The sequence below is a fragment of the Eptesicus fuscus genome, chromosome 8, assembly GCF_027574615.1.
Source record: "Eptesicus fuscus isolate TK198812 chromosome 8, DD_ASM_mEF_20220401, whole genome shotgun sequence".
In the NCBI taxonomy this organism is placed as follows: Eukaryota; Metazoa; Chordata; class Mammalia; order Chiroptera; family Vespertilionidae; genus Eptesicus; species Eptesicus fuscus.
In genome coordinates this window covers 60,327,501-60,340,859 of record NC_072480.1, presented here as the reverse complement: position 1 = coordinate 60,340,859, position 13,359 = coordinate 60,327,501, and the positions used below count along the sequence as shown (strand labels likewise).

The 13,359-nt window shown below is 39.7% G+C and overlaps 1 protein-coding gene across 1 annotated transcript in view; it reads left to right on the top strand.

Moving 5' to 3' along the window:
* The first annotated feature begins 1,780 nt into the window (after window positions 1-1,780).
* TGDS (TDP-glucose 4,6-dehydratase) overlaps window positions 1,781-13,359 on the top strand; it is an 18,361-nt gene continuing 6,782 nt past the window's right edge. The window contains exons 1-7 of the mRNA XM_008156482.3: window positions 1,781-1,881; window positions 4,175-4,241; window positions 5,484-5,552; window positions 7,294-7,384; window positions 9,073-9,215; window positions 10,320-10,418; window positions 11,408-11,467. Of these exons, the coding sequence (XP_008154704.1) occupies window positions 1,796-1,881; window positions 4,175-4,241; window positions 5,484-5,552; window positions 7,294-7,384; window positions 9,073-9,215; window positions 10,320-10,418; window positions 11,408-11,467 (615 nt within the window). The 5' untranslated portion in view covers window positions 1,781-1,795. The remainder of the gene's footprint in view (window positions 1,882-4,174; window positions 4,242-5,483; window positions 5,553-7,293; window positions 7,385-9,072; window positions 9,216-10,319; window positions 10,419-11,407; window positions 11,468-13,359) is intronic.

The following is a 13,359-nucleotide window of genomic DNA, read 5'->3' as shown; positions in this document are numbered from 1 at the left end:
ATCTCTGGCAGACCAGGAATAAACTGGAGGTATGATGAGACTTAAAAAAAAAAATTACATTATATTTTAATTTGAAAGAGACCCATGCAGCTTAGAAAAATATAGTCAAAATTATATGAAATAAAAATGTAAGCTCTCTTTTTCTCCTTTCCTTGCCTATACCTAATACCCAAAGATAATCCGTATTAATAGTTTAAGGTGGATCCTTTCAGACATACATTTGTAAATATATGTGGTATTTGCAAATCAAAAAGATGAATCAAACTGGTCCTGAAAATAAAACCAGAATATGGATCTTGAATGCTGTGAGACCTCTTTTTCTGTCTCTTGTCTTTCTTCTCTTTGTTATCAACTTTGTTTTTCCCTCTCACTAAAGACAGGCTTTTTGATTCCTCAGTTCATTTGAATGAATATGGCCAAGAGCAAGTCCAAAATTTGTAGGTCCTTAGAGTTTAACCAGACTGTCCAATAACCTTAGTCAATTCCAGATCCCAGGAAGAGGTTTCAATGGGCCCAAGGTGAGTCAGATGCCCTTTCTGGGGCCTGCAAGGAGGGGGTCAAATTGGGGCGATGATAAAGGGTTGGGGAGTCTGGTCATCTAAAACCATAAGTATCCACAATGAGTTTGGCCCTTATTCCATGTTGGTACATTATTTTAAAAGACTGTATATCAGCCCATTGGATTTTAAAAGTGCAACAGTATTAGTAGACATTTACATTGTGTCTAGTTTTTCATTACTAAGAGCAATATAGCAATGAACATACTTGTGTTTTCCTGCAATTACCTGTATTATGCATCATAGAATTTGGGGACCATAGGATATGTACATTTGAATTTGCCCACCAAAATGTTGTAGTAACAAATGACACCTCTACATATACTGGGTATTCCCATTCTTTTTAGGCTCTGCCAATACATTGTTAAAAACAAACAAACCAACCCATAGATTTTTATTCACCTATTTAGCAGTATTTACTGAGTTTGTTCTGTGCCAGGCTGGGTCCCAGGGCTTTGGGATTGTATCAGGAAACAAAGCCCCGCCTTCATGGAGCAGGGACAATGACCAATTCAACATAAATGTTGATAACTGCTATGTAGAAAAATAAAGAGTAAATTGGTCCGTCTGGGCTGGTCAATACTAGGCAGACATCTGGGGAAAGGGCACCCAGGCCTATGGGAAGTAGTATGCCAGGCGAATTCAAGGAAACGCAAGGATAGAGGCTAGGGCAGAGTAGGAAAAGATCTTAGGGTAGGATCTAGGGAACATCTTTACCCCGATTGCAAGCAGCTTGCTCTGTCTGTCACAATAATATTAACAACAATAGCAAAAGGTCATTTTGCTACTCCAACCTCTCATCTCTATACTTTGTAAGATAACCAACTGCTACATAATCTGTGGAGATCGCTGTTGCACAAGAATGAAAAGAAGGTAATCCTTCATACCTCCGACCACCTGTGTATCTAAGTAAAGCCTAATTCATGCTGGTGACACTCGCCCGGAAACCTCCAAGACCCCACTTTCCCAGACACCCCCACCCCTAGATGCTACCTAGCCAGGCGGCGGCACAGAACAGCTGCGCCCCCCTGCGCAGGGGCGAGGCGGAGCTTGCGCACCCGAGGGCTCCGCCCGGCCCTCCCGTGGGCGGGGAATCAGCTCCGTTCCGGAAGCCGCGCCGGTAACGTTTGGGGTGGTGGGGGGGCGGGAACAAGGCGCGTCGTAAAAGGTCGCGGTGGAACTTCCCTACGGTCTAGAGACCTGGCACTTTACGGTGCCAGGCGCTGCTGACCCTGGAGATGTCGGCTGCGGGTTGGGTGGATCCCTTGGGTCCTCCCAGCAGCTTTGCGAAGCGGGTGCTGGTGACCGGGGGCGCTGGTTTCATGTAGGTAACGGCGTCGCTGGCCGAGTAGTGGCTTCCCCGAAATCCCAACCTTTTCCTGCGCCTCTGCTTGCTCTGGGCAGCTTGGGAACCAGCTTTGGGTGTCTGAGACGGGGCGAGTCTTAATGCATGACCGGTGTCTTCCTACCTTCTTCCCTCTCCTGGCCTGCGAGGACCTGGTTCCTTGGAAACTGCGACTTCTTTAAAACGCCTTCCTTCCAAAGCAGAGGTGCTGGGTGCGACCCGCCCTCCTACCTGGCCTGAGATGCACCTGTCGCTCTTCCGTGTGCGCCCGTAATTGCAATAAGCGTCTCACCAGTTGCTTCAACCCTCCTTGACCCCCCCCCCCCCCAATACACAGGTCTTGGACGTATAGTCGCCAAAAAAATAAATTTTTGTAATGTGATAGGACATTTATTTATTCAACTGACTTAAAAATTCTCTGTGGGTACTAAACGTTTGCTGCCTCTTTCCAGCACAACCACAATCAACAAGTCCTCTCTCCCTACTTCCACATGTATCCTCAAGGCCTCTTCTCACCCCTTCCCCTTCCACCCTAGCCCATGTTACTTTCTTCTTTTGCCTAGGGCCCCAGTGGTCGGCAAACTGCGGCTCGCGAGCCACATGTGGCTCTTTGGCCCCTGGAGTGCGGCTCTTCCACAAAATACCACGGCCTGGGCGAGTCTATTTTGAAGAAGTGGCGTTAGAAGAAGTTTAAGTTTAAAAAATTTGGCTCCCAAAAGAAATTTCAATCGTTGTCCTGTTGATATTTGGCTCGGTTGACTAATGAGTTTGCCGACCACTGGCTAGGCCCTAGACGACTGCTGTAGCCTCCTGATTGGTCATAATGCTTCCAAATCTGTTTCTCACAAGTCAGTGTTTATTAAGTAAGTGTGCATAACTATTACTCCAATGATTCCTATCAGACTTAGAATAAAAGCCAGGCTCTCTGCCGGATCTAGAAGACTCTCACAGCCCCAAGCACGACTTTTCCAATCTGATCTCCTAGCTTTTCTGTGCCTGCCACACTTACCCCTCGCCTTCCCTGGAACACAGGAGGCTCCTTCCTCCTTTCTTGAGGCCTCCGCCCTTGCTTCCCCTTTGCTCAGGCTGTTTGCATCACTCAGTTCTGATGTTTACTCAGACACCACCTCCTCAGGCCTTCCCTGACCCCCCTATCTAAAATACCCACTCCCTACTAACACACTTACCACTGCCCGGAATGGTATTCCGTATTGTGTTTATTATTATGTAGTGTTTATTGCTTGCATCCCCACTTTAGAATGTAAACAGAATGAGGGCAGAAACTGCTGCTCTCTTAGCACCCGGAAGAATGCTCATTTTATAAAGGTCTTCAGTAATGATTGAACGGATGAGTGCATCAGTACAAACAAGAAACACTCCCAATGCCTAGTGGAAGAAGAGAAACGTGGGACTCTTTCTCCCAAGCCCATTAGCACATTGAATCTTCTCTTCTGATCTGAAAGTGACTTGGAGAAGGGTACCAGCAGGCAGGGTTCACTTAATGAGAACAGGAGCGTGGACATTAAAGGATGGTACTGGTATGAGAGTGCTGGTCCAGGAAGGGTATTTCTAGAAAATGCTCTGAAAGGGCTGTTAAGTACAAACTGAATGCAACATTTGGTCAGGGGCTGCCCTTGTTCCCGCCCGTGTTTGGTGTATATGATAGAATCTGGAGGATCATCTCACTGAGATAGGCCGCTGGCTCCACTTCAGGGTCCTCTGAAACCCAGGAGCCACTGTGGACATCTAACTCAGCTAGCCTTAGAAACCCAGGTTTAGTCTAGGACCCCTGATTCAGATCATCACATTCTTGTACTAAGAGATAGCAATTGCAGTAGGATTACATTGAGCATAGACAACTCCTATGCTCATACTAACTTAATTTTTACATAATTATACCTACAGTCTCTGAAAAGGCTTATGATAGTCCATTTGCACTGACCACCAACCATTGTATTTATCATCCTGCTTTACTCCCATACTCAAAGCATGCATGGATAGATCATTAGTTTAAACTAATTTTTTCTTACACCCAGGACCAGTAAATTGTCTTCTCCATAGTGTAAAGGGAATATAAGGCTTTGTATATTGATACTATTGACAAGGTTAGTGAAAAGAGTGGGTGGGTGTATATTCAGTGTAGTTATATTTCTTGTAAAAATTTAAAGGTATCTTTCATTCATTGCCTAATACTTGATAGCTTAGAGTAACATTAAAGAATTTATGGAAAAGGTGAAATTTTCTACTAACAACATAAACTTTTTTCTTATAGTGCATCACATGTGATTGTGTCTTTAGTGGAAGATTATCCAAACTATATGATTGTAAATCTAGACAAGGTGAGTTTTATAAAAATGAGTTCATGCACTGAAATTTATTTATATTTTTTAAAGTACTAGAATTTTGTCATGCTAATAATTTCATTTTTTTATCATTTTAGTAACTTAGGGGCCTGTAGTTATGTGTTCATGCTATATTTAATCTTAGTAATAAAGTCCTTTGAAACTTTTTCATTTATTATGATAGCCTATAAAGTAAAGGTTTTAAGAGCAGTATTTTTACCCCCAAAAAATTCTTCACCCTAAACTCAATATTTGGTGTAATCTTGTGATTATTAATCTTTTTCTGAATTGGAATATTCTGATTATTTGATCTTATAATTTGATTGTATAACTGTCATCTCATGGAAAACTATATATTTACTTTTTAAATTAAAATGTAATTAATTTAATTTTGAGAATTTTTACATAATAGTCGGACTCTCCCTAGATAATCTGAAAACCATGATTGGTAATCACTAATTTTTTAAAAAAATTGATTTCAGAGAGGAAGGTAGAGGGAGAGAGAGAGAGAAATGCCAATGACGAAAGAGAATCACTGATTGGCAGCATCCTGCCTGCCCCACACTGGGGATTAAGCCTGCAGCCCGGGCATGTGCCCCACCCAGGAACCGAGCCCTGATCACCCGTTTCATAGGTAGACACTCAACCACTGAGCCACATCAGCTGGGCAGAGGAGATACCATGATTACTGAGTTTTTTACTTTAAACACAAGATGCAGTTAGTTACCTTCATTTCACAAAATGTAACAGGAAAAATACATAGTCAAAGAACAATCCAGAAATTTTTACCTGCCTTACTTTCATAGTAATTTTTCCCCCATCTCTATACCAGTTTACCAGCAGTTAACTCAGAAAAAGTGTAATGAGCTGTAATATGTGTAACACAGGTGTAATTGTTCTCAATCACTAATTCCTTTTCAGTAAGGAATAGCAAACTTTTCTAGCCACCAGGGGCTGGTGGCAAATCTGGGCAGGAAAATTTTTAAAAGGAGAGGTTTATAACAAGTGATTTTTTGTGTTTGTGTGTTTTGAAACGATAACAAGATTATGTTTTTGTTTTTTACTTCTAAGATACTAGAAACTTTTAAAAATACAAAAAGCAAGCACTTTAAGAAGATATGTTCTTGTATTACAATCAGAACATCTATAGTCTTTAAAATGAATTGATATTTTATAGGAAAAGCTATTATCACTATTTGCATTGTTTCTCTGCCCTTCTTTCCTCTTACTTACTATAAGCTGGATTACTGTGCAAGTTTGAAGAATCTTGAAACCATTTCTAACAAACAAAACTACAAATTTATACAGGTATGAAAGTTTCTTGTAATTATATAATTATTATACATTGCCTCTTTACCTATTCAGACATTATATCTTCCTTCTTCACAAACTTGTGTAATATGGGCTTAGAAAGCATGCTAACTAAAGATCTTTTAGTTTCCAGAAGTACCACATGCTATAGAGAATACTACTTTTAGATTGACACCATATATAAAGTTGCATGTGATTTTTGGTACTTTGGCACATCTATGAGTAGCTGATTTAACTTACATGGTTTGTGACTTTTAGGTCCTCACTATCTTTCTTAATAAGGCCTTGCTGGGATTTAAGAAGATTGGTATAAAGTGGGGTGTTACACAGGCCAGCCAGTAGCCAAAAAGCCCACCATACAGCCTGTTGGATAGTCTTCTCCCCTGAAAGTTGATGGATTGGCTCTGGAAGACTGATTCTTACTAGCCACTCTTAAAGGAGTCCAAAGTATAAACCACAGAGCCAGGTCATTAATTTGCAAAGGCAAATTTTAATGTCAAATGCAACTCTTTATCCTGTGGTTTATGTGGGTTTTTTTTAGTGATTCTGGAAACTCTATTTCTAACCACATTTCATTATTCTGTTCTTCTGTATGAAAGTGTTTTCTTCAGTCACCAAAGAATTATTGAGAATACATATTTTTATTTTATTTTATTATTTTTAAAAATCTTTTTACTAGAGGCCTGGTGCACGAAATTTGTGCACTCCGGGGGGGAGGGGTCCCTCAGCCCGGCCTGTGCCCTCTTGCAATCTGGAAGCCCTCGGAGGATGTCCAACTGGGCCTAAGCTGTCAGTTGGACATCCTTAGTGCTGCCGCAGAGGTGGGAGAGGCTCCCGCCACCACTGCTGCGCTCCCCAGCCATGAGCCCAGCCTCTGGCTGAGTGGCGCTCTCCCTATGGGAGCTCACTGACCACCAGGGGGGCAACTCCTGCATTGAGCATCTGCCTCCTGGTGGTCAGTGCATATCATAGTGACCAGTTGTTTCGCTGTTCAGTCGATTTGCATATTAGCCCTTTACTATATAGGATTGATTTCAGAGAGGAAGGGAAGGGGAGAGAGAGATAGAAACATCAATGATGAGAGAGAATCATTGATCGGCTGCCTCCTGCATGTCCCCCACTGGGGATCGAGCCTGCAACCTGGGCATGTGCTCTTGACTGGAATTGAACTCGGGACCCTTCAGTCCACAGGCCCACACTCTTATCTACTGAGCCAAACCAGCTAGGGCAAGAATACATATTTTTAGAACTAACTACACATCAGAAGTACTCTTATATTTATTTAGTTGTGATAAAATACATTTTTCAAAATGTCATTCCAATTGTAATAATTACTTTAAATATATTTCAATAATGGTTATCTTGAACTTTTGAAAATATGTTTAAAATTTGTCCTGTTAACATAGCGACCGTAGGTTGGCAAGAATGTTATGGAAAAAACCTAGTACAGTCCTCAGTAGTAGTTGGTACTCAATAAAATATTATTTTAAACATTTATTTGCAAAAATATTTTTGAATTGAATATTTTATATCCTAGGATGCTGGGAAAAAAATACATCATTCATTACTGTACTTACTTGACCCCTCAGTTTAATTTTAAGCTGTTCTCTATTAAATTGGGGAAGGGAGAATGAATTCTTCTCTTATCATTTTGTTGTTGTTGTTCATACAGTAAAATGGTTTTTACAAATGAGAATGCTAAATGAAACTTAGTTTTTTCATGTTTGCTTTTATATAGGGTGACATATGTGATTCTCACTTTGTGAAACTGCTTTTTGAAACAGAGAAAATAGATATAGTACTACATTTTGCTGCACAAACACATGTAGGTAAGCATTATTTTATAATACAGTTATTAGGGGCAAATTATCTTTTCCAGTGGCTGGTTAGCCTAAATCAAAGTCTAGTAATGGGGTTGAGCGAGTAGGTACTTAGTATGTGTCTTTGAGCAAGCATGTACCATGCTCTACTAGAAAAACAAGCCAGGAGTCACTCTGTCATCAAAGTAATGATTGATGTGTAGATTGAAATGTAACCTTGAATGTTATCTTAAAAATACGAGTTTAACCAAAGTCAGCATAGGGATTACTTCTGGGGAGATGAACATTTAAACTGTATTTAAAAAAATATATATTTGCATTGATTTTTTTTTAGAGAGAGAGAAAGAAACATTGATATGAGATAGAAACATCAATCAGCTGCCTCTAGCACACACCCCAGCTAGGGATTGAACCCAAAACCTGAGTCTGTGCCCTGACCAGGAATTGGACTGGCGACCTTTCGGTGTACAGGACAGTGCTCAACCAACTGAGCCACACTGGCCAGGGCTCTATGAGTTTTTAATTTGGATTTTTCTTGTAATCAGGTTGAGCATCTTAAGCTTTAGGACCTTTGTATTTATTGTCCAATCTATTTATGTCTCTTCCCCATTTTACCATAGGGTTGTTATTTTTTATAACTTCTTTATAGATTGAATATATTAACCCTTTATTTCTGATGAGTTTAAATGTTTTTCCAGTTTGTCATATGTCTTTTTAATTTGTAGATTTTTCTGTTGTTGTTTTTTTAACCATGCAAGAATTTTTAAGTAGTCAAATTTATCAGTTTCTTTTCTTTTGCTTCTGTATTGTGAGCCATAGTTAGGAAAGCTCCCCTCATTCCAAGATTATAGAGAATTGATTCTTTAGAAGTGAATCCTATATAATAAAAGCCTAATATGCTAAGTGTCTGATCGTCACTTGATTGGTCAGCCATCCAACCAGTCAAAGTGTAATATGCTAATGATAGGCCAAGGCTGCTCAACTGCTTGCTATGATGTTCACTGACCACCAGGGGTCAGATGCTCCAAATGGTAGGTTAGCTTGCTGCTGGGGTCAGGCTGATCTGGACTGAGCGAGATGGGCCAGACACACCCTGGAGCCTTCCTGTGGTCCCTCCCCTGCTGGCCACCTCCCAAATCCCTCCCTGGCCCCAATCATGCACTATTTAGGGTCCCTCGGCCTAGCCTGCGCCCTCTTGCAATCCACCCTCTCGTATTCCGGGCTGAGGGCCCCCTTGTCCACAAGTGCACAAATTTCATGCACCTGGCCTCTAGTTTACGTATTATAAAATAATTTGTCCAATAGTTGTTGTTTTCAGCAATAACATGTTGAGCTGAAAAGCCCAGCCCTCTAGCTTCAACATGAAATTTCAAAAAAATTTTAAATTTAAAAATATTTTAAATTTAAATGTATCATTTTTTTTAATTTAAATGTATCATTTTTTTTTCTTATGGAATTAAAAGTGTTTCCTGCAAATTTAGCACTGATGGTTTTCTAGGCTCTAAGAATGTATGCATACGATGTAATTTAGGCTTAAAGAAATTGTAATAGCCATGTGTTTTATGTTATTTTTAAAACTATTGCATTTGTAGTGAATGAAGAGAAGTGAATAGAGTTTTCCTTAAAACTGAGTCTAACATTTGGTATTTGTTTTATCCCTTGGATGGAATTGTTCTAGCTTTCTCTCTTTTCTTTAGATCTTTCATTTGTACGTGCCTTTGAGTTTACATATGTTAATGTTTATGGCACTCACGTCTTGGTAAGTGCTGCTCATGAAGCCAGAGTGGAGAAATTTATTTACGTCAGCACAGATGAAGTATATGGAGGGAGTCTTGATAAGGTAAGCTTAGAAAATATATATTTCATCTACTTACCATGGACCTTGCAATAAAACTTAAATATTAAGATCTTCTCTGGGCTTTTTTCACCCTCTGATTATACATTACTTGTGGGACTCTCCAGTTGTCATTCCATTGTGCCTCTGTTCAAATCAAATAATGCCACTCCAATGGCAACAACAATACTCGCGGAGGAGATTTAAATGTAATATGACTGATAATATTTTACAAGAGAACAGCAGATTTCATCTTTTTGTCCAGTCTTACATGCATGATGAATGTTACTTGCATCAGCCAGAGCATGTGTAAATTAGGCTGCAGCATGCTGTCTGTTCACTCAGGAAAGCACCCTGGGATGTCAAGGAATAAGTGTGAAATTATTGTAGAAACTGGAATTTGCTCTCCTTTTTTAATCATTTATAAATGTCATAATTTTAATGCAAAAAATGGCTCCATTTTCCAGTCTCTATTTTTCATAGTCATTAATGACCTCATTCTGTTTTGTTTTGTTTTTACCAAAACACATGTGTAGTGAAAAAAAAATCATGTAGTTTGGAAAAACTTAAAATGAGAAAAAGCAGACCCTGACCACTTTTCAATCCACAATCCCACCTCTGAGAAGCAACCATTTTCATTTCTCCTTGCATTTTTTATAAGCTGAACTTCTTCCTTCTTGTACCTTGTCACCCTACATCTGATGTGACACAGTAGCCAGAATAATTTTTTAAATGTAAGATCATAACATTACTCTGCTCAAGGTCAGTTAATGTTGGCCTTCAAGGTTCCACATATTCTGGCCTCCCTCTAGTTCTCCGACCTCATTTCCCATTTCTCTCCCCTCTCATGAGGCTCCTTGTAGTTCCCTTGAACACACTTCTGTCTCAGGGCCTTTGTACTTGCTGTTCTGCCTCTTGCCTCCTTGGGTTGTTGTGAACTTTAAAGAGGTTACCGCCTGAAAGTGCACAGAGAAACGCTTGGCACGTAGTTGGGGTTCATTAATGTCTCTTTAATGTAGTGATTGACATTTCAAGTTTGTAATGTATTTTCTGATTTCTCTACTTGTATATATAGTACTTTTTAAAAGAAATTTATCTTTTTAAAATTAGGAATTTGATGAATCTTCACCCAAACAACCAACAAATCCGTATGCATCATCTAAGGCAGAGGCTGAGTGTTTTGTACAGTCTTACTGGGAACAATATAAAGTAAGAACTTATTTTAATTTAAAACTCTTGAATCATTTTTCTTTGGACTTAGGTGTTAAAAACGCCAAGTTAGCATTAGCAATATTTCGTTTCTAGAGTAGAAGATATGTATTGAGAAAAGTTACATATTAAGGAATTTTAAAAAACTGATTTCCTATAGCGCGTGGACAAAGTAGGACCTACTTCTTTCTTCTTGTTTCGTTCATCTTTTAAAGGAATGATTTGTATGTGTTTTTTTCTTACTTCAGTAATAGGTAGAGTGTTACAGCTAAAGTGAAAAGCCCTGTTCCCAGGAATCCTGGGAGTGAAGGAAGACAGAGGGAGGGCAGATTCCATCACCGCCTCTGTGCTCCTCTCTGCACAATTCACCTCTCGTGGCTCCTCATGAATAGGAGGCAGAGTTCCCCGGGTGGCTCTGACAGTGTCAGTGGGGAGCCTTACCCGTATGAATTATCAGCTCTGATCCCCTACATTTGGCTTCCCACTGACCTTTGGGAGTAATTAGGGCCTGGGTCAGAAAGGCAAGCCCAGGAATGACTTAAGGTTCTCTTGCCTTTTGTGTTCCAGTAGCATTGGTCCTTTTCTCTTTCCTGGTAGGTTTTTTATTTGTAAGGGTTGGTACAACAGAGAAAGCCAATTTGAAGTGTAACATCTAACCAAACCTAGAGTCCTAGAGGTGGTCTCTGAAATAATCAGGTGGAAATTTCCTTAGTTTTCTTCCATCAAACTTACAAATCTGCCTTCATCTATACTTGTCCTCCCCTTGTCCCAATAAAGAAAAAAATTCCTCTTGAAACCTCTGCTTTTATCTGAATCCCATCCTCTCCTGTCTTTTCAGGAGTCTTACATTAGAAAAAAAAAATCCCTTTGCTCTGTCCTTAAGGTGTGTGGAATTATTTAGCCAAAAGTGCCATATTTTAAAACTGCTTAACTTTAGATAATAATTATTTTGGACCTTTCCATTATCTTACTGTCAAATACTCTTTAAGTTTCCAGTTGTCATCACAAGAAGCAGTAATGTTTATGGACCACATCAGTATCCAGAAAAGGTACATTTTATTTCTAAATTCAGAGTGTTTTAGTGATTGTAACTTATAATAATCTCTCTTCAGTTATTTGTTCAACATTTATGTTGTAATTATACGTAATTTATAGATGCTATATAGGCCACATGCAGATCTCTGGAAGACTTGAGCTTAAGTCTTGACCTTACATTCATCAGCTGGGATGACCTTGGGTCCTTTGAGCATCATCCTTAGAATGAGGAGTAAGGATAATATTAGAAAGGATTTTGAGGAATCCAGTGAGATGATAACACATGAAAATGCCTTGCACTTTGCAGGATTCCCAAGCACTGCTATCACGCTGCAGTTTAGACTCCTGGTTTGCAGTAAGACCAGTATGTCAGGCTATACATGAATGTAAAAACTAGTTAGAGAGTGATGTGGGAAGCTTGTACAGAAATTTTATCTGAGACTCCACAGTGATGGGACTTTAGCATGGAATAAAAGCATTTCCAAGTAGGCAGAGACACCATACGAAATCAGCCATGCTAGTCCCAAGAATCCTGAACTGGAAATACTGACTTCAAAGTACATTTTGGAAAGCAGGACTCCAAAGTCAGGGAGATTTAGAGAGACAGATGGTGTTGTACACTGATATTTGCTCAGTAAAGGCAAGAGGGAGTACTTTGCGTGTGGTAGAGCTTTGGCAAATCTGTTTTATCCTAAAATGTTTTATTCAAGTTTTAGGTAACCTCTCTGTGCTTAAAGTGTGCCCCAGGGCGAATGTGCACTTGAGGCCTTTGGAGAACATTGTTTTTTTCCTGCTACTAAATGAAATCCCCAAATGTGACCTACATTAGTGTCTTTGTCCTTTGATTCAATTCTCTCTAGAGCACTTCTAGAGAGTGCAGTGTGTGGCCCCGAAGGATGGCTCGGGGATAGGGCAACTAAGGTTTGATCCCTGTCCTCCCTTAGAGTAATAATTGGAGTGAACTGAGATAAGGGCTGGAGGGAGCGAAGAGACTGGATAAAAAATAAACAAAAGGGGGAAAAATAAATTTATCTGGTTAACTGTTCTCCAACTCCTCTTTATTATTGCAGGCCTGAATGTCTTCCAGAAAGTAGTACAAGTAGTGAATAAAGAAATGTAGTCAGACCCTGCTGGTGTGGCTCAGTGGCTGAGCGTTGACCTATGAACCAGGAGATCAAAGTTTAATTCTCAGACAGGGCACATATCCGGTTGTGGGTTTGACCCCCGGTAGGGCACGTGCAGGAGGTAGCCAATTCTCTCTCATCATTGATGTTTCTATCTCTCACTCTTCCTTTCTCTCTGAAATCAGTAAAGAAAAAAAATATATAAAAGGAAATGTAGTCGACCCTACCTGGGTAGCTCAATTGATTAGAGGATCTTTGATACATTAGGGGTTTCAGGTTCAATCCCCAGTCAGGGCACATACAAGAGTCAACCAATGAATGCATAAATAAATGGAACAACAAGTTGATGTTTAAAAAAGAAATCTAGTCAAACATAGTTAATGCCTGTGTGATTGGTTCTGTATCATTAAGCCCACTTTTAAGTAACTATGCTCCCTCTCATCCTAAATTTAGAGTGAGTTTTTCACTTCCCAGCTGGTTGCATTAATCCGTTTGTCCAAAGGAGAGGGCCCTTATCATGATCTGCTGGTATTAATATCTACTTTGCTTAAGTTTTAGAGTATCTTACACAGTCAACAGAGTAGTGAGTTTTGTGATGAAAAAGCAAATTGTTCATGAAGACTTTCTGAAATTTTCCACTTTATAATATTATCTTATTTTCATATTTTTCTAAGAGATAACTTGTTTTTGTGAAATAGGAAGCTGTCTTAGAGTTCTTTTACTTATCGAAATTGTAATAGGTTTTTCTTGAACTCTGATGTATGTATATTTCTTAACAATAA